The sequence below is a fragment of the Hylobates moloch genome, unplaced genomic scaffold (assembly GCF_009828535.3).
Source record: "Hylobates moloch isolate HMO894 unplaced genomic scaffold, HMol_V3 SCAFFOLD_7, whole genome shotgun sequence".
Classification (NCBI taxonomy): domain Eukaryota; kingdom Metazoa; phylum Chordata; class Mammalia; order Primates; family Hylobatidae; genus Hylobates; species Hylobates moloch.
Genome location: NW_026652282.1, coordinates 116,666,603 through 116,688,094, shown reverse-complemented (window position 1 = coordinate 116,688,094; position 21,492 = coordinate 116,666,603). Strand labels below are relative to the sequence as shown.

The 21,492-nt window shown below is 40.7% G+C and overlaps 1 protein-coding gene across 1 annotated transcript in view; it reads right to left on the bottom strand.

The window, feature by feature from the left end:
- Positions 1 to 1,510: 1,510 nt before the first annotated feature.
- The window catches only part of ADGRG4 (adhesion G protein-coupled receptor G4), a 113,757-nt gene continuing 93,775 nt past the window's right edge, over positions 1,511 to 21,492 (bottom strand). The window contains exons 20-26 of the mRNA XM_032756451.1: positions 20,100 to 20,221; positions 18,001 to 18,269; positions 14,795 to 14,873; positions 12,139 to 12,419; positions 5,778 to 5,879; positions 4,326 to 4,493; positions 1,511 to 1,946 (exon numbers count right to left, since the gene is read on the bottom strand). Coding sequence (XP_032612342.1) covers positions 1,909 to 1,946; positions 4,326 to 4,493; positions 5,778 to 5,879; positions 12,139 to 12,419; positions 14,795 to 14,873; positions 18,001 to 18,269; positions 20,100 to 20,221 — 1,059 coding nt within the window. The 3' untranslated portion in view covers positions 1,511 to 1,908. The remainder of the gene's footprint in view (positions 1,947 to 4,325; positions 4,494 to 5,777; positions 5,880 to 12,138; positions 12,420 to 14,794; positions 14,874 to 18,000; positions 18,270 to 20,099; positions 20,222 to 21,492) is intronic.

Here is a 21,492-nt window from a genome sequence, read left to right as displayed (position 1 = left end):
CATGTTAGTCCCTTCACACACACGGACAGACACACACACACACACACACACACACACTCACTCACCTTCCCCTACCAAAAAAGTACACATGGAGCTACATGGGGAACAATGGATTTGACTCTGATGGCAGATATTCAGGGGCCTAAGGGCCAACCTAATTTTTACATTATGTGAGGTGTTGGGGGAACAATGGAGACCTAGGAGTTTTATACCAGTGACTGGCACCAGTGCTGCAGTCTGTTTGGTAGTCAGCATTAAATTTTGCTTAGAAGATCAATGTGATACCTTTAATGGGGTAGACATGGTAGGTTGGGGCCATGAGGGGATGAGTGGTAAGCTGATGGGGGTTTGAAAGAGAAAGGAGTGAAGATATACTCTGTTACACTGTGCTAGAACATTTTCAGACCTCATCTTATTTCAGTTTCACTTCAATTTTAGGATGCATGTATGATCATTATTACATCACGAGGTCGCACATCTAGAAAGTGACAGAGCTGGGATTTGAACCCAACTCTGCTGTCTCCACAGCCCACGGCATCATGCATATTCACAAGAGTCCTGGGGAACTTGATTTTTAGTATTGAAATGTAGGTGTTTATCTTTCTCACTGGAAGGGTCTGGTTATCTTTATTTATTTATGTATTCATTTATTTATTGCTCCAAGCAGTAATATATTCTCTCAATACAAGATTCAAAAGATACAAAGAGGTATAGGGTGAAAAGTAAATGTCTCTTCCTCCTTTGCCCCCAGACACCCAGTTACCCTTCCTGAAGGCAACCACTGATACCAGTTGCTTGTGTATCCTTCCAGAATGTTCCTCCTTTACTTATTTCTATCCAAGGACAAATGTGAGCAGCACACCTGACTGGGAAGCCACAGAAGGCAAAGCTGGCAAAATTCATCTTCATTGATCACTCCGTTGCCTTTGGGTGGCCCTTTTTGCACTCCATCCCTCTACTGTTCTGCTCACCCCAACCCGGCCTTTCCTTCCTAGAGAGAACCACCAGCTTTGAACAGTTTCTGTTCTGTTTTATTCCTCAAGACCCTGCTCACTATTCCTTGAGGGGCTGTATTGGCTGAAAAATTCATCCTTACTAAGGAATTTATGGGTGTCTGTGGATTGATGACCCACCCTTTTCACAAAACGTGTTTACATTTTAATAAGAGCTTCAATCAAAAGTGTGAGTTGAATAATGGGGATCTCAGGTGCTTTGTCATGACAGGCCAACAGGGCAGAGTATTTTTCCAAAATGTATGACCTTGTGGCTCTTCCTATCTACTGCCTCTGTGGGTGTCAGGCCAACTGGGCATCCTGAAACTTTGACCACCTGAAATTGTTTGGCTCCCATGGCAGAGAAGTAAGGATTCTGGTCTTGATTTTTATTTTTTAAGGATGTGTACACTTAAAGCTTTTAAAACAAAATTTCCAATGCTGTAGAAATTTCTCCTCTAATATATCATAATGATAGCCTGAAATCTTATCCAAAAAAGAAATAACTATAACGACAAATAGGAGAATTATTCTGACTTTAATATTTATCAAATGTTATTCTTTCCCTTACAAAATAATAATTAAAATAGAAGGTTGGAGCAAATTGTTTCACAAATTCAACATTTTCCCCAATCAGGGGTTGGGAGGAGGCAAGTATCTCTACTGGGATTTATTGAAAAATTCTGTTTGTGAATGGAATTCATTTTGGGATTTTTGTTTTGCTTTTTATTTTTAATTTTTTAAATTTCCATAGGTTTTGGTAGAACAGGTAGTATTTGGTTACATGAGTACATTCTTTAGTGGTGATTTGTGAGATTTTGGTGCACCCATCACCCGAGCAAGTATACACTTGGAATTCATTTTTATTTCCACAGGTATTATATTCTTTTTACATAATTAGGCACAACTTCACAACTCAAGGAGACGAACAGTAAGGATCTTTGTCAAAGTCATCTGCAGTAAAGAAAAAAAGAAAATTTTCAGCTGTGGCATCAGGGACTTTGCACATAGTAGAAGCATAAGAAAATTTTATCAAATGAAGGAAAAAATAAAGCAATTAGAAGAGAAGGGAAGGATATGGTGCTTTCTTTGGACCATTTTATATAAAATCTGGGGTGAATTAATTCATCCTGACAGCACCGTTTGGACAACCAGTGCATATGTTCTTCCTACGTTGTGAATAAGAGGCAGCATTATTGACCTTAACCTTAACCTAGGAGAGGATATTTATGTACAAACCTTGGAGGCCTTCAAGAGAAGATGACATAAAATGTGAACATACACATTTATATCCCTTACGGATTTGATATTCTTGCACTGAAAGTTTGGCTAATTCTCAAGCTTGAGAATGCCTGGTGGTACAGAGGGCATGATTTTTCACTCTCTGCCAATAGAATCGAGCTTCTGGCTGCCAATAGTACAATGGAAGGACCCAGATTTCAGTTTTAGAACCTGTGGCAGGTCTACCTGCCCCACTGGCTCAGTTCCTCTCAACTGATGAGCACTTTAATGTTGGTTGTCCAGGTCAATTGCTTGGTAAGACAACATCAATATCCTGGATATGGTATTTGCTACTCATCCTCTGAAGCAAAATATGTACCCATTGGGCTGTATATTTGCTAATTAAATAGTCCCCAGGGACATCAAGAAATCCAATGCTAAATAACCCTCTTGAAAAATGTTATTTCCCAACCAGCCCCAACTATTATCTACTAAGGAGCTTCCACAACCCATGGCTTGTCTATGTCGTGGCACCCCAGTGACTTTATACGAGCACCAAGACATATCCACAGGTTAGTTGGCCAGAGTTTGATAAATGCTTGTGGCCAGGGAAAGGTTTTTCTCATGTGCATCACTAATTTTCCCACACAAAGATGGGAGACTGAGACGCTATACACTAGTCAACCACACTAAACTGGAAAATAGCGTTGCCCCATACATGGTTCTGAAACTGGCAGGCTCTCAAGAGATTATCCATTCTAGTCCCCTCATATTAAAGGTAGAAAGAATGTAGCTCCAAGCAGAGAAGTGATGTGCTCAAGGTCACAGAGTGACTGACAGAACTGGAACCTGAACCAAAGCCTTCCAACTCCAAGTCTGATGCTTTTTTAACCCACCATACTGCTTCCAGATTGCCTTCAGCCCTTGGACATAGAACTGGTTTTTGGAGCCAACATAAAGAAAAATACTAGCGAATGAGGCAGTCCCCTACCTCCAGCACTTAGAAGGCAGGAGAATGACTACATCCAGGCCACCAAAGTGTGTGTGAACTGGAGTATACTTTGGTCTTAAAGAAAGGCAACCAAAGACCACTGCACTATCATCTAACTAGAAGCACACAATGCAGAATCATCACAGTATCAACCTGAAGTTCTTAAGTTCTTGCTCACTTTGCCTTTCTCTTTACTTTAAGCCTGTAGGTCAATCCTTTTCCTACACTTTCTCTTTTTACATAATTAGGTACAATGCCCCATTCCCAACTGAACATCTGTCTCAGCTTAGAAATATGGCTTCCTATGGAAGAAGCTCAGCATCTAAGAGTGATGTGTATCTCTGAGAGTTTTCTTGATAGGACTAGCCCTGAGAGCCAGAAGACCTGAATTCTGGCCCCAGTTCTGCTGGATGGCTGAGGGCTGAGGGCTAAGTGACTGGCCCCAGTTCTACTGGATGGTAAGGATGGGCTCAGTGACTGTCAATAAGGCATTTTCCTTTTCTCTGATTGAGGTTTCTCAACTATAAAATGAAGGGATTGGACTAGACAATGTCTAAGGTTCCTTCTGGTTTTAACCGTCTGTGACAATTGTTTTTAATTACTCATGAATTTTCTAACCTCCCATCTCTTCTTTCCTCTATTAGTCTAATAACACATTCATACTTAATAAATTTACTAGGCACAGAAACACCTATACACACTTCTGTCACATTTCTTTTTTTTTTTTTTTTTGAGGGAGTTTGCTCTGTCCCCAGGCTAGTGAGTGGGCAATCTCGGTCGCACGTCCACCTCCGGTTCACCCTCTCCGAGTAGCTGGGACTACAGGCGCCCGCCACCACGCCCGGCTAATATTTTTTTGTATTTTTAGTAGAGACGGGGTTTCACCGTGGTCTCGATCTCCTGACCTCGTGATCCGCCCGCCTCGGCCTCCCAAAGTGCACTTCTGTCACATTTCTATGCTTCTATACACACTTTCTCAGCCAAGAATGAGTCGAGGTATACACATGCACATGTGCATTTAGTTTTGAAGAGGAAGTATCATCCAAGACCCAGTATGTGGTCTCACGTTAATTCAGTATCTCTGGAATATAAATATAGACAACACAGCCTTTTTTTCTTACCATTTGGAAAGCTTATTTCTGAAGGTGTGCCTTGTGCAGAGCTTAAAGATTTGAAAGTGGAACTAGTTGCAGTTGACTTGAGAGATGGTGTCAACAGTTTGTGCTCAAAGATTTTCTTTAGTCCCTCCTGTTTATATCCAACATTTATCTGACACCGGCTGCTCCCATCTGAAATGATACCAAGAAAAGTTACAAATATAAAACTCATGAAATTCTATACTTAAAGTAGTGAATTGTATGGTATATAAATTACACTTCAATAATCTAGTTTAAAAATACAAAGCTTAGGCCAGGTGCGGTGGCTCATGCCTGTAATCCCAGCACTTTGGGAGGCCGAGGCAGGTGGATTACCTGAGGTCGGGAGTTCGAGACCAGCCTGACCAACATGGAGAAACCCTGTCTCTACTAGAAAATACAAAATTAGCTGGGCGTGGTGGCGCATGCCTGTAATCCCAGCTACTTGGGAGGCTGAGGCAGGAGAATCGCTTGAACCCGGGAGGCGGAGGTTGCAGTGAGCCGAGATCACGCCATTGCACACCAGCCTGGGTAACAAGAGCAAAACTCTGTCTCAAAACAAAACAAAACAAAATACCAAAGCTTGATGCACAGTGTTCATTCTGGGTACCTGAAGGAGTCAGCTTTTCTATGAAGTTGTAAGAAGTAGGTTTGTACGGTAATGTGTGGTATAGGAAGAGACAATTCACATACCAAGGATGCCTGCTTTTCCCAGAGCACAAGGACCAGCAGGTTGCTGATATGGCCAACATAAAGTGGGGAATGGGGGGAATCTCAGTGCTACTTGTAGAATCTTAGAGTTCAAGTGCTGCCTTCACTAAAGAAAATGGATTAGGCTTTGTATTGAGACCGAGAGAAGCTGCCTGAATTGGATGGAAGATCCTTTTGATACATAGAACAGCAGTTTGCCTGCACTGGAAACATTCTCAAGGGAAGCACCAGGGCTAAGAGGAAACATCTGAGTTCACTACATCCCCCAGTTTGTGGGCCATCAGTACACCTGTGCAGCCCACTGGCCAGGCATCTTAGGAATGTTTATAAGTTCTCGCCATCTCCACCACCACTCCTTGCTTCCTACATCCACTCAACACACTGTTGGCTACCAGCCAGAAACCCCTGAGACCCAGTGCCTGGAACACAGTAGGCATGCATTCAGTGTTCTTTTAATTGAATTGAGACTGATGTGACAGTGAGGGTAAGCAATCCAGGGAATCTGGGCCAAAACAAAAGCATCCCTAGTTTAAAATATGGCCCAAGTCACAGTCTTCACTTGACTTCATTCATCTCAGCTCAAAAGCACAAATCATTTTTATGACATGGAAACAGCCTGTGTTTTGATGCTGATATGTTGTAAGTACTCAAGTTAAGAGACAAATTAATCTGATCAGTTTTGTAAAACATGTAAAATTCAAAACTTCATCCAAACTGACATCTTACCAGAAGAGTTATCCAATCGCAACCACCCACAACAGAGGTGTATCTGCCACTGCTCCCGCACACTCTCCTTCATCACACAGTGAAACACAAAAATGAAGAATCCTAAGCCAGGAGAAGAAGGTCAGTCTTTTTCGGTTTCTTTCACCAGCTGTCACCAATGCCCTGACTCAGGCCTGCTCCTGTCGCAAGAGATACTACTTTCAAGGAACCCCAGGGCCATTACTGGCTTTCTGATCTTGTCTTTGTAGACTCCCTCCCAAAGGCAAAAATGTCTATATCAAGACTTCATGTCAACTACTGTTTTGCCCCGGGCTGCTGTTCATCCTAGAGTGTGAGACGTAAGGTAGCCCCTCTCTGAGATTGCTCTCAATGATCCCCACATCCTGGCACTGACATCCTTGTGTAGTTTACTTCCACATTGTACCAATAGAATACAGCAGAAGGGATGGCATGTCACTTCCAAGGTTAGGTTATAAAAGAGCGAGCCCTCTGTCATCCCTCTGAAGGAAGCCAAGCATTTTGTCCTGAGGACATCCTAGCATCCCTGTGGAGAGGCCCACATGGTGAGGAACTGAGGCTTCCAGTCCACGACCATGTGGATGAGCCTTCCTGGAAGCACATTCTCCAGCCCCAGTCAAGTTTTCAGATCACTGCAGGCCCCGATGACAGCTTGACTACAACTCCACGACAGTCCCTGAGTCAGAAACACCCAGCTAAGCTGCTCCTGAATTCCTGATCCTCAGACACTGTGTGAGATAATAAATTTTTGTTGTTTTAGGCTGGTAAAAATTGTTAATGTGTTATATAGCAATAAATAACTATTATACATGCTTTTTGCATAATGACACCATGTGGAAACCATGGATTTGACCCTCAACGTCTAATGCCAGCCCTGATTTTGTCCTGCAACGGCGAGGGAGGGGCTGAAAGTCTTTGCCAGCAGTGCTGGCCATTTCTTGTTCCCACCCTCTAAAATATGTCCTTGAAAGATAAAAATATGACTTAAGATTATCTTGGCCAGGAGTGGTGGCTCACGCCTGTAATCCCAGCATTTTAGGAGGCAGAGGCAGGTGGATCACTTGAAGCCAGTAGTTCAAGACCAACTTGGTCAGCATAGAGAAACCCTGTCTCTATTAAAAATACAAAAATTAGCTGGGTGTGGTGGCACATGTCTGTAATCCCATCTACTTGGGAGGCTGAGAATCACTTGAATCCGGGAGGTGGAGGTTGCAATGAGCCAGAATCGAGCCACTACACTCCAGCCTGGGCGATAGAGCAAGACTCTGTCTTAAAAAAAAAAATTATCTTGATTGCAAATTCCCTGGAGGACCAATTAGATTTCCTGCAGTTAGGGGTAGGATTGGCAGAAATAACTCCTGTCAATAGCCTGACTTATATTTATGGTCCATTACAAAAAGTCTTTATCCACAAAATCTTTCCAGATGCCTCAAACTGAAACTCATTTTTTCCCACTTCTGAACTCTCATAACATTTTGTTTCTTGTATTATTTGCTATATGTAGCCATACAATTATTCATCTATTTCCCATTTCTCCACCTAGCTGTTGAGTCTTTGAGGGCCGAGATATGTTTCCTTTTCATATTTCTGTCATTTTGCCCTTTGTCTTTAATACACTAAGTGCTGCAGCTCAATAAATGTATGTTGATTTGAACTCCAAGACACTTGATACACAAACTCTCACATCCACCTACAACATAGTGATAACTGCTTGAGCCTCAAAATATTTATTTTGATCCAAGTGCAGTTTGGAAACCTTTATTCTCTATACAGGTTCACCTTGCCTCTAAATTGGCCGGTTGTCCTGAAGGTAAATGATTAGTATCAAAGAGGTCTTAACCCATTGTAAGCTGAGCACCAGTCTATTGTAAATGTCCCAAAGCAAATTTCAGCTTGAGCACTACTGGAAGTAAAGAGTCTTGATTGAGGCGAGTGACAGTCTCCTGCCATATTCTGTCCTTGTTTGACCATACCTCCCACCAGCACCATGTTCAGTTTGGAAGGCTTTGTTTTAAGAGGAAGATGATAAACAGAAGTATTCAAGAATACAGTGAAGAAGGATAGTGAAGAAAAGCTGAAAGAGTTGGGATATTGTATCTAGATTTAAAAAAAAAAACTTGGAGTGGAAAACATAGGGTGAGAAGAGATGCTTACTTAGCCACAGATCTGAAAGGGCTGTCATGAAAAGGACAAATTAGGCTTGTATCTGTACAGTTGCCCGGTTAGAACCAGGAGCAATGGAAGAAAGTTTCAGAGCAACATGTACTAACAAATCACAGCTAGTGTTTATTTAGCAATTAGTATATGATAGGCATTATACTATTAGTCTCATTTTTATAGTTGAGGGAACTCGGAGTCCAAGAAGTCTAGTAAACTTGACCCAGGTCACAGAGCTAACATTGAGCTGGCAGCACCAGTTCTGAATGCAGTCTGCCTATAGAACACAAGGACTTAACTACTGTACTATACTAGCCTCAGGTAAGGAAAACTGGTATCACATCAGAGCTGATAAGAAGTTAAATGCTTTGCTTTACAGAATGGTGAGCTCTTAGTCCCTGGAAAATTTCAGGCAGAGGCAAGTGACTTCCTGTCACTCGATAGGCAGTTTGATTGGGAAGATCTTGGCTCCCTAGCCCCAGCCCTGAGACTCGGATTCCAGGTGGGAGGCAGCAATCTGGAGGCTAAATGGAATGGCATGTCTCGCTAACTCTCCCAAGGGCTTTATCTCCATGTGTAACCAAACAACTGCGGGGATGAATTCAGCAGTGTTCGCTGTTTTTCTGAGCAGCAGCCACCTGGAAGTTGGTGCAGCACCCCGAGGAGAGCAAACCACAGTCTCAGAGCAGGCAAAACTCCTCCAACTTCAGCATGTACAAGGGGTGACAGTGACATCAAGCACCTATTACTACTCTGATTTCTTGCATGGAGTTTAGTTTTCAGACTTAAAAGGTTATTCTGTGAATTCCAATGAGCTGCCTGCCAACTCTCCCCCTCTGCCTGACAGCTTTCCTTTTCCTTTCCCATAACAGATTGATCTGCTTACTCACTAGGAAAACACAGGCATGAGGGAAGATGTCAGGTTTTTGTCACCTGCATTTTTATTTGTGCACTCCTCCTTCACAAATAGCTCATCATGAGCATAATTTTTTCCCACTTGACCACAGGTCACCCCCATCCCCTTCAGCCAGCATTTGTCTTTTAAATGACTACTTTGTTCACTCGTTCCACCGTTTGTTTTGGGGGTTATTCGGGTTGTGTGTGTGTGTGTGTGTGTCTTGAATTTGAAACTCTGAGCTCTGAAAACTCCCTTGCTACAAGATGGCACATGCTATCTTGCAGTCTTTTTAGGCAGGACTGGCAAGACTTTGTGCTTGATGGACATAAGGCATATCTGACAGACAGAAACAGCTTGGCTCTTTTGGTGCTGGATCTATGGGACTTTGATTTTAGTTTTCAAGAAATACCCAGTTAGAACACTTATATACTGTTGGTGGGAATGTAAATTAGTTCTGCCACTGTGGAAAGCAGTTTGAAGATTTCTCAAAGAAATTAAAACAGAGCTACTATTTGACTCAGCAATCCCATTATTGGGTATGTATCCAGAAGAAAACAGATCACTCTGCCAAAAAGACACATGCACCCTAATGTTCATTGCAACAATATTCACAATAGCAAAGACATGGAATCAAACTAGGTGCCCATTAAAGGTAGATTAGATAAAGAAAGTGTCTACATAGCCACCATGGAATACTACACAGCTATAAAAAAAAGAATGAGATCATGTCATTTGCAGCAGCATGGATGCAGCTAGGGGCTATTATGCTAAGTGAATTAATGAAGGAACAGAAAACCAAGTACTGCATGTTCTCACTTAAAAGTGAAAGCTAAACATGGGGTACACATGGACATAAAGACGGCAACGGTAGACAACTGGGGACTATTAGAGGGGAGAAGAGGGAAAAAGTAAGGGTTGAAAAGCTAACTATTGGGTACTATGCTTACTACCTAGATGATGGGATCATTCATACCCCAAGCCTCAACATGACATGATATGCCCAGCTAACAAACCTGCACATCTGCCCCCTGAATCTGAAATAAAAGTTGAAAAGAAAAGAAATATCCTATTAAATTCTGCTTCTATCCATGCAGGCTCCTTCCTTAGATGCTACTTTCCACCCTAAGAGTGGTTTTGAAAACACCCCTGCCCCTCCCTTTTAAGCTCGAAATTGCCTTGCTTTCTTGATCTTTTGCCAGCTTTCCTTTAACCCCTCTTTCCACAGAGTGAGTACATTTCTCCTCAGAATCACTGAGCCAAAGAGAAGCCTGGAGTTACCACCGTGGATGAAGCCTTCACAGGCACCTGGGTTCTAAACCGTTTCCGTGGACATTCTACACCATGACTGGTTAGTTCTCGAGGTTAGAGCATCGGGTTAGAATACTGTAGTGTGGGGCCAGACAGTTCTATCCAGAGAAAAAGTGTAGAACCATCACCAGGGCCTCAGTCCTACACTAGAATACAACCTTGAGTTCTACACTAGAATTCAACCAAGTGCCAGTAGCCTCAAAGGGAACCAAGCGAGAGTGGTATTGAGAGTTTCTAAAAATTCCATTCCTACTACCAGAGGCAATAAAAATGGCGTGCGAAGGAAGAGCAACACATTTTGTGACTTCTTACATTCCAATTAGAACATGGCTGTATATGGTTGGCAGGATCTGATGGGACAAAAAGTTTCCGTTGATCCACCTCATTGCTCTAAAATAAGATGGTTTCTTGAGTCCTAAAACATAAAAAACCATGCCTTCTGCTACATTGCTTCCCATCCCCCGACTCCGCAGCACTTTGCAAGTGCCTGTCATGTAATGACTGCATGTCAATTTATTTTTCTCAAGGTTCCTCAAGGATTAACAATGACCACAATAAAAGGTTCAGAGGTTTTTAAGACACTACATTAAAACAAGTTTTTAAAGGCATTTTAAAATAGAGCTTTTACCATGCTAATGTATACAGTGCTATTCCAAGAAAGGGGGAATGTAATTTGCCACATTTCCCAAAGTTATTTGACCATAGAACTTTTTCCTTGTAGGAGCATCCCATGGTACCATCAGTGGGCTTCAGTATGGAAAATAAGGGTTTATTGAATGAAAAAAAAAATAGTGGAGAGCATGAAGGGAGACTCTAACTCAATGAAATGCCAACTTGACTCTCAGCCTGTCCCAGTAGCCCAAATGGACTGGATGACACTTGAGGATAAAAGTATGGGGTAGAATTAGAGACTCAGACAAAATCATTTTGCATGCCTCTTCCCCCCAATATTTTTAATAGGCAAAATCAAGTTAAAATGAACATCAGCAATTATTCAGAGTTATATGAACCAGATCTCTAGCTTTTTTTTTTTTTTTTGACAGAGTTTCTCTCTGTTGCCCAGGCGTGAGTGCAGTGGCACGATCATAGCTCACTGCAACCTCTGCCTCCCAGAGTTTGAGCAATTCTCCTGCCTCAGCCTCCCAAGTAGCTGGGACTACAGGCACACACCACCATGCCCAGCTAATTTTTATATTTTTTAGTAGAGACAGGGTTTCACCATGTTGGCCAGGCTGGTCTCAAACTCCTGACCTCAAGTGATCCGCCTGCCTCAGCCTCCAAAAGTGCTGGGATTCCAGGCATGAGCCATTATACCTTGCCCCTAGTTTTACTTCTCATGCCATCTTTTGTCTACCATTTCATCACCTCATTGATTATTTGTTCATTTCATCAGAATAAAGGAAAATAATTAAAAGAGCTCTAGGGCCTTTAGCTTAGGATCATCTAATTCAACCAATTGTTGTAATTTTTTTAAAGGCTGTTTTATAGCAAACTCAAGGCTATAACCTTGGCCTTTCCCACAGCCCTTTGCTTTTAACCTTCATTCCTGTATGATTCTATGATAGTCTAGCCTGGCTCTTTCCCAAAGTATTAGGATATCAGATGCAGATAGAGCCTATGGGGTTAAAATTTAATGTTTCTGCTTTCCAGTTAATTGCTATATTTAGCTGGATTGTGTACTTCAAAATGTCAATGTGAGTGTGAATCTGTACATTTTCTATCACAATGTGTTGATACAATGAACACTATAAGAAGTATTGCCAATCAGTGTTTGATATAGACATTTCCAACTACCTAAAGTTGGGTTACTTATCTGGGCTTCTCCCTATACCACTGAGCAAGAGAGAGTGGGCTGTATGTGCATTTAATGAAGACTAACATCTAGTTAATGTTTCCAACAGGTGAGATTATTTTCCAAAGCAACAAAAGCTTTGCTGGAGGTGTAGCTGGCCACAGAAAAGGCAAAAAAGCAGCAGTTACCTTGCAAAGTGTTAAAAATGGCAAACAAATACAAGAAAAAGTTCCTCACGGGTCCCCAAGCAAAAAAGGCAAACCCCCAGGTGAGGCCAAGTAAGAATGTCAGGCTCGTTGTGCCTTTGAGGTCATGCAGGATCATCTTCCGCCGAGTCTTCTGGCTTTGGGATTTCACAGAATTCAGTTGAACAAGAACAGTGCAGAACATGGAGAGATTCATGAGAAATATGAGGCAAAAATAAGCCACCACTGAGATGTAAAAGATCGAATCATCTTTAATCCAACAACTGTAAGAAACAAAGAAGACTATCATGAGATAGGGAAATATAAAGTCCTATTTCTCAGAGACTGAAGATCATCTAGTGAATTTTATTTCACCCTAAGGGCATCTGCCCTAGAGAAATGAACTGGACAGAGTTCACTCATACCAACTGGAGGCAGAGCTGGGACAAGAACTTCAATCTCCTGAGCCCCAGTTCAGGGTTCTTTCCAACACTAAGTCAGAAATCTTAGAGGATGTTTCTGCCCTACATATGCAGAAACCCGTCAGTCCAATTCCCTAGGAAACGGTTCTCTTCGTTAACAGCAGAAAAACGAATGATACATTTTCCCCCAAAGTGGCTCTCCATCGCCGTGCTCCCCACACTGCCCCCGCACGCCCCCCACCCTGCCACCACCTTATCTCTAGGCTCTTATTTGCAGGATTAATTATACTTTACAAGATAAATATCACAGTGAAAGGATGTGAGCAATGAATGGCTTTTCTGAAAGCTATATCAAACAATGGTGAAATTATGAAAGTTAATGAAAATGCTACAAAAAGAGAAGAGCTCTAGGTGTACTGCTTTAAAATATGATGTATTTGGAAGACAAAGGCAACACTGGCTACTGGATTGATTAACGACTCTACAATTTTTATTAAAGAAAAAATATGCAGTGATTCATATGAACAGATATTCCATTTAATAACATTTGCAATTACTGGAGGCATTTTCCCTGATTTTTGAACACAGAGAAGCTTGACTAATTTAAATGTGTGTCAACTTAGCTGAGCTCTCTTTTCTAAAACCAGGAAAATCTCTTTTGGTCACATTGTTTATGTTGGCGTGGATACTTTCACATATGTGTGAGTCTGTGTGTGTGTTGCAAACATGTTAAAAAACATTTAATTTTCCTAATAGATTCTGACACCTAGAGTTCCCTGAATATCATCAGCATCCTTAAAGGACGCTATAGAAAACTGTTAAAATGAGATAGTGTTATATGTTTGGGTAGAGAATCACCTCCAAGATATATTGTTAAGTGGAAAGACCAAGGTGCCAAATGGTGTATATCTACCACTTGGGTAACAAAGTATGCAAGAAAATAGCCATACAAATGTGATCATTGGTAATAAATTGGTAATAAGAGTTACCTCAGGAGGGAAACTGGGTAGCTAGGGGTTGGAAGTGGGGCTTACTTTTCATCTTCTACCCTGTTGTACTTTTGGATTTTGTTCCATGTGCATGAATTACTTCTTCAAAATATAATTTGAAAAAAAACTATTAGAGCAGTCAGCCTCTTACTAACCAAGTCACATCTGAAAAGTCTCTTTTGGGAAAAAGTGGAGTTGATTTTGTTCTGGTTTTGCTTTTGCTCTTGCTTTTGATGGTTCAAGAAGGGTCACCATTAGGTAGACACTGGGGACCTTTTAAGTCACAAAACAGGCAAAGGGGGAGGATGGAGGGGGAGATGAGAAGGAAGGGAAGAGAAAATGGAAGAGAAAGAAAACATAACAAGGAATTTTAATTAGAAAGCAACTGCTGCAAAGGGCAAAATAATTTTGACCCCCTGGTAACTGTCATCTCAATATGAAAGATGGGGGAGTCTTGGAGCAGGACCTTCTACATTTAATTCCAGTCCAGAGGGAGAGGAAATCTATAGTGGAAGAGAACTTGAGAGGCAATGATAAAAAGAATGGAACAATCAGAAGTGTAAAATGAGATTATGCGCCTAAAGGACCACAGGGCAACTATCTACACACCTACACGCCTGTAAAAGAAGGTTCTGGAGAGGTGGGGTGAAGTGAATTGCTACTCTCGTGTGATTGTGGTTGAGAGAACTAAAGAGATGAGCTTATACATCAAATGGGAGAAAAGGAAAAAAATGAAAAGAAACAAGAGAACAACAAAGCCGAGGCCATTTACAAAGGAAAGCTGTTCAGCGTTCTTCAGGGAAGACCCTTGTTGTTGAAAGGTAAAAAATGTTTCCCAAATCATCTCAGAATTTTCTTGTAGTGGCCACTCTTTGCAATGACCTGATGTGTGAGCTTTGTAATCATAATACGTGCCAGTTACACAGCATTTGCCATAGAATAGGCAATATGCTGAGCACATTACATACATGATATCATTTTAATTTACACAGGACATTAAGAGAAAACATTATTATCCCCATTTTCCAGAGGAGGAAATTGAACTAAAAGGAAAGGTAACTTGCCCAAGGTCATAGAGGACCCGGGCAACTACCATCACATAAATGTGGCCTATGTTTAGGGCAAAAGGACTTAGGTTGATTTCTTCCTGAAGCCAAGGGTCAAGACCAATCCCAGGCCAAGAACACTTTACCATACCCTGCTGGGCCACAGCCCCACCACCAGAGAAACAGAGATGCTGGTACTTACAATGGAGTTGTTGGGCTCAGAGTTCCATACAGATCTTTTTTCACACTGACTGTGATTGCCACCATGATAGCTGGGATTCCTGCAGTGGGAAAGCAAGTCAAAGGCATTTCATCAGGTAGCAGGGAGGCAACCTAATCAATGACTGTGGGTGATGATACATTAAGACACTGTTTAAATGAGCCACAGATGTGAGGGCATCAAAATACTATTGTTTGCAAAATGTTTGTGAATTCTTCCAAGTTAAACATTTCAAGGAGTTCTCCAATCTGCTAAACTAGACAGCATGCCAATGGCTCCAGTACAACGCCCACTAGTTATTAAAAATAGCTCAAGTGCCAGAAAATCAACTTGGCAAAAGAAGTATCTAGTTGATTGGAATGCAAGTTCGCATCAAGCATTTCTTCTTAGATGATGAGCCCCTAATTTTTACTCCCTTTCACATCGCCCCTTCGTTCCCAATAGCTTTTTGTCTAGGTCACCTTAGGAGAAGGGCACAGGCAATCAGCTGCAGCCTTCAGTGCTTTTTTGACAGGGAAACTGTTTCCACACTCGTTACTAGTTTGACATTTTGACTAGATCGACCAGTTAACAACCACTCAATTCAGTCAGACTATAATAAAGCAATCAGTTCAGTCAAAATGGTCAAACGTGAGGAGAGTGTAGACACAGGGTTTAAAAATCCAATTTCTTGTACATTTGCAAAAAAAATGATTTCTTTATCTCTCAGTTGTATTTCTCCTAGACTAAGCGCATACACCTACATACATTTTAGGGGTTTTGTTACATGCTTCCCAAAGCTGTTCCAAAGCCCAGAATGCCAAATATCTTGAAAAATCCTCCACTGTCCCATTCTGTGATAAACAGGATGGTCACTTCAAATCTGTATAGCCCACCCCAAGCACAGCACCTAGAATGCTGCAGATGTTTTTTAAAATAGAAGGCTGGAAGGGAGAGACAGGGGAAGGCCTCATATTTAGGATGGAAGTTGTGCAGCAGTCTTCAAGCTGTGTTTACATATCGAAAATTAAAAAAAAGATCCCTTCTGTTGTTATTTTAAAAATATAAACAAATCTACTGTCTTGGACAGGGATTCATTAAGTTGGTGCAAAAGTAATTGTGGTTTTTGTCATTAAAAGTAATAAACCTTTCCAACAGGTTGCTTTGGCATTCATAAGGCACAGCTTCAAACATAAACAGATATTAATATCTATTTTCCTTACAGTTGATTGCTTTTGTCTAATATTGAAATGCTCCAAAACTCCCTGTAGTGGGACAGCTCAGCGGTGGTTCCCTGGTGACCTTGCATGTATCCACATAGACCACGCAGGTAAAGGCTTATCTGAATTTGGGCGGTGTGCCCTGCGGGCCTCCACAAATTCGAGAAGATGAGAGGCCTGTGAGGAGGTGCTCCGGGACCATCTTCTACTCACCTCCCTATCTCCTCCAGGAGGCTGTCAGGAGACAGCTTCTCATCATCTCCCAAGGTTCTGCAGAGGTGTGGGCCTTTGTACCCTGCCCCCTTAGAATAGGGCTGCAGAATAGGAAACAGCATCACTTCCATTTAAAACTAGCTCCTCAGCCACCAGGAATCCTACAACTCACGTGGCAGTCATCCATTCCCTTTGTTTTGGGGTTGTTCTTTTTAGTGTGGGGACAAGAATGTGAAAGCTGGCACTTTTAGGTACTCTTCCTTTCACAGTTTATGTAAGTAATAAACTGAACGTAAGAGTGGCTTATTGTATCTTTCTTTACTGATTAAGCCAGTCAGACTTCTTAGCTTGTGTGTGTAACTAAAGTTTTCCTGCTTCCAAGTACCAAGCGTTAGCCTTTCCTGCCTCCCCTTGTAACCCAAGAAATGTGTATGAAATTAGAAGATCAAAGAGATAAGAAGTGAGTCCTGGAGGAAGGGTTTAAAAAAGAAGCTGGGAATGAGTGATGATGAGGGAGAAGGAAAGCCAGGATGAAATGATATTTACAGCCCTTTCACAATGGGCCACACGTGGGTTATCTGCTTTTTGGATTATTCATGAAGCCTCTTCCACATTTTTCAATCCTCTAATTGAATCAAGATGAGGGACACAAGGCACTAAGGGGAGTGTATCGACTGCTTTTGTCTCTGTGTTTCTGATGGATTCCGAAGTGTACTAAAACAAGCTTTTAGATTATGATCTGTTCAGTATTTGCCTGTCTCTGCTCCCCATATTAGCATAGATAATAGCACTGACTGTGTATCCAGTGAAAGCATGTACTATGTTAATGAACTCATTAAAGGGATGAGTAGCTAATTAGAAGGGTATTGTCTTCACAAAGGCAGTGGAAGATAAAATCTGTGTTCCTATGTACCCAAGGTATGCTACTTAATATACATCTCCTACATATCTAACACATTTTCTGAACCCAAAATCTGCCTTGAATACACAAGGGAGAGAGAGGAAAGGAGCCGAGCTGACCATGTTAGTCAGAAATACAGGAAAGCAAGCCAATGAAATGACATTTGTATTCAGACAGATCTATGCTGAGGACCATTCTTGGCTTCTTCCAAGGCCAGCAGTGATCATCACAGTCATGAGGTGTGATGAGAGTCAGGTTCTGGCTGACCCAGCACTCTTTCACCCATTTCAAGTCTTTTCCCTGTTCTTTAAACAACATGGCAAGACCATAGAGGTTACAAGTCCAAACTATGGAGACAAACTTCCTGGCTCAAATCCCAGCTCTCTTGCCTACTAGCTGAGTGAGTTTTGGCAAATTACCTCATCTTTCTGTGCCTCAGTCTCCTCATCTATTAAATGGGAATAATGATGGAATCTATGCCGTGGAGATATTATGAGGACTAAATGTGTATGTAAAGCACTTAGAATAGCATCTGGCACACGTAAGTGCTACCTAAGTGTTAGCTGTTTTATCAGTATTTGTTGTGACTGTAACTTCTGTAAAGGAAGAGATAAAATCTGTTCACTACTGTAGAGCCAGCACTTAGCACAACACTCAATAAGTGCTCAATAAATATTTCTGCACCAACTCCTCGCCATAAAGGTTAAAAATTGAATTTACAGAGCAATACAGGCAGAAAAAAAAAGATGCATGCCCAAACACCAGCAAGGCGATCCTTAATTTTTGACGTATGATATTAACAGAATCTAACAGAGATAGAATTAGAAAGACAGGCTTAAGACATAAATATCAAAAACAATGGCAGATATACTTACCCCAACCAACTAGACAAAATTTAAGGATATAATTTGGAATGTATATGTTGAAGACTTTGACTAGAGCCAAATACATGTGGACTGCCTCCAGGCCCATCCAAGTAAAAGAAACAAGCAGGAAGTAATGAAGTGCCACTGCAGCTGTGATACAAACTCCCGCTTTCTGAAATGATGACAACCAAGAATTGATCAGAAATACCAGGTTTAGCATCAGTAGTGCTGTGCACAGGTTGATCAGAATTTTGGCAGGATAATCTTTTCGAAGTTTGCTAAAAGAGAAAGTACAATGTTGTTAGGTAAAGTCTGTTTTTTTTTTTTTAATTAAACATCGCCACATCTTATCTACATGATAAGTGAAAGAATAAAAGAATTACTCATCTTTGCTTATACTTTGAAGTCCCTCATTCTCTTTCCAGGTAGAGTCAAAGCATAATAAATATAGTGACCTTAACTAACAGAAATAATAATAGCCTCTCTCAACTACGCAGTTGAGAGAGGCTATTATTTTTCTTTTTATCTTTTAGAAAGAAGGAAGGAGTTTCCTGGGTATTATGAGTCTATCACCACTGCTTCAGCAGGCTGGAGCTACATATTACCAAATAGCAGGATGACTATGGAAACCATTCCAAGTAGAGCTACTTGGATAGTTCTAAAGATCCCGACATATGGCCTCATGGAATAAGTGATTGCAACTTTACTTTGCAGAAACTCACCCAGTATTTTTCAAAATAAAAAAATATGTATTACCCCCTTTGATTATTTTACACTGTTATTAAATATTCATTGATTTAAATTTTGCTGTTTTCATTTTGTGTGAATTTTTTTCTGAGATCAATAGTAAAGTGCACAAGTGTTAACAATATAACTTGATGGATCTTTACATATGTATATACCTGTGGAACTTCGACACAGATCAAGAGATAGAATATTTTCAACATCCCAGAAGGCTCCTTCATGCTTGTCTCATTCAATATCACCCACCAGAGGTAACCAATACTCTCACTTCTATCCCCATAGATTTCACCTGTGTTTGGAACTTTTTGTAAATGGAACCACACAGTATGTTGTCTTATTTTTCTGGCTTCCTTTGCTCAATTCTATGTCTATGAGATTTAGATATTATGTTGCATTGTATAGAAGTAATTCATTTTTTACTGCTGTGTAGCATTCCATTTTACAAATACATCACAATTTATTCATCCAATCAACTGTTAATGTAAATTTGGGTTATTTCTAATTTGAAGCTACTGTGACTGAAGCTGCTATAAATATTCTTGTACATATCTTTCAGTGGATATATGTACTCATTTGTCTTGAGTATATATCTAAGAGTGAAATTTCTGGGTCAACAGCGAGATGTATATTTATATTTAACAGGTATTGCCAAAGAATTTTCCAAAGTGTCTGAACCATTTTACATTCCCACTAGAAAATGTATGAGTTCCAGTTGTTCCACATGCTTGTTGACACTTGCTATTGTCATTATTTTTAATTTTAGCCATTCTGGTGGGTGCAGAGAAGTACATAACTGTGGTTGTAATTAGGATTTCTCTGATGAGTAATGATGTAAAGAACTTTGTCATATGCTTATTGGCCATTTGGTAAAGGTTAGGCTTAGGCATGGATATTCTCTTTTGTGAGGTGCCTGTTCAAGTCTTTTGTCCATTTATAAACTTTATTGTCTTTTGCTTTTTGATTTGTGAGAGTTATTAATACATTCTGCATACAAGTCTTTTATCTGATATATGCATTGTGAATATCTTCTCTCTATGTAAGGTTTGCCTTTCACTATCTGAATTGTGTCTTTTGATTAAAGAAGTTCTTAATAAAGTCTACTTTATCAAATTTTCTTTAAGGGTTGGTGTTCTTATATCCTATACAGAAATCTTTTCCTATCTCAACTCCCTTGTTTTACAAAAATCCAATTAAAATATTTTTAGAGGAGCCTTGATATTTTGTTTTTAACTTGTCCACTTCATAATCTAATGGATCTGACTTCTTCCTATTGTGATGTGTTCATGAAATTAACAAAGTTACAATGGTAATAGCATCCATCAAACCAAATTAAATATGCTCAGAGCAAGGCTGTATCAACTTACTGAAAAGCTATGTATGTCACCACTGCAACTCCCAGGAAAATGGAGGAGATTCCACATCCGGTGTATGTTATAAGCGCTAATATCTGTTCATTCACTGTATCCACTGTAGACCTGGATAAATCCTAAGGAACACAATGTGTTGTGTTTTACACATACACCAGAGCAAGTTTATGGCAAAATGCTTCCAGTGTTCACTAACGGGAAGTTCCCAGGATGTATAACATTTCTGCCATAGCTCTTCTAAAACCAGATTATGTGAATGGATATATGATAAGACCAAATATTGTTTGTTGAGTGTGCCTAGTCCAACTGACTGTGTACAGGGCATGGGGAGACATCAATAGCATTGGAAGAACATTTGGTCCTTGGCTTCATCATCATTAACATGTTCTATATTTAAAATATAACCAAGCTGAGAGATGTGAATTTGGGATGCAAAGTGAATAATTATCTGAACTGAGCATCTCGAAACACTACACAGAACAGCAAAAAAAAAAAAAAAAAGTCCTTTTCCTTAGACCTTAAATAGCCTTCACAAAATTAACAAGCAAAATGGACCTTAGAGATCACAAAGTTCAGTAATTTATTAATTAAGTACCATTAAAGATCTGAAATGACATGCAAAATTATTTGAATATATGTGTGCACTGGTCTAAGAACAAAGTCCGTAGCTTTCATCAGATGATTAGAGATTCATGACTCATAAAAGGTTAAGAAGCAGTGTTTACTTTGGTAGTTCTCAACCAGGAGTGATTTTACTCCTCTCCCAGGGACATTTGGCAGTATCTGGAGACATTTTTGGTTGTCACAACTGGGGAGGGTGCTACTGGCATCTAGTGGGGAAAGACCAAGGATGCTGCTAAACTTCTCACAATGCACAGAACAACCTCCCACGACAAAGAATTATTTGGGGCCGGGCGGGGTGGCTCACGCCTGTAATCTCAGCACCTTGGGAGGCTGAGGTGGACAGATCACGAGGTCAGGAGATCGAGATCATCCTGGCCAAAATGGTGAAACCCCGTTCCTACTTAAAAAATATAAAAGTTATCTGGGTGTGGTGGTGGGCACCTGTAATCCCAGCTACTGGGGAGGCTGAGGCAGGAGTATCACCTGAAACTAAGAGACAGAAGTTGCAGTGACCCGAGATTGCGCCACTACACGCCAGCCTGGTGACAGAGCAAGACTCCGGCAAAAAAAAAAAAGACAGAACTATTTGGCCAGAATATCTATAGTGCCAAGATTGAGAAACCCTAGTGTACTCCAGTCATTCACATTTCAGAAGAAAATCTAAGATTCAAAAGAGGGAAGCAACCTGACCAAGATCACATAGCTAGTTACAGACAGAGCTGGAACAAGAACCCTGGTCTCTCTCTCTTTTTTTTTTTTTTTTTTT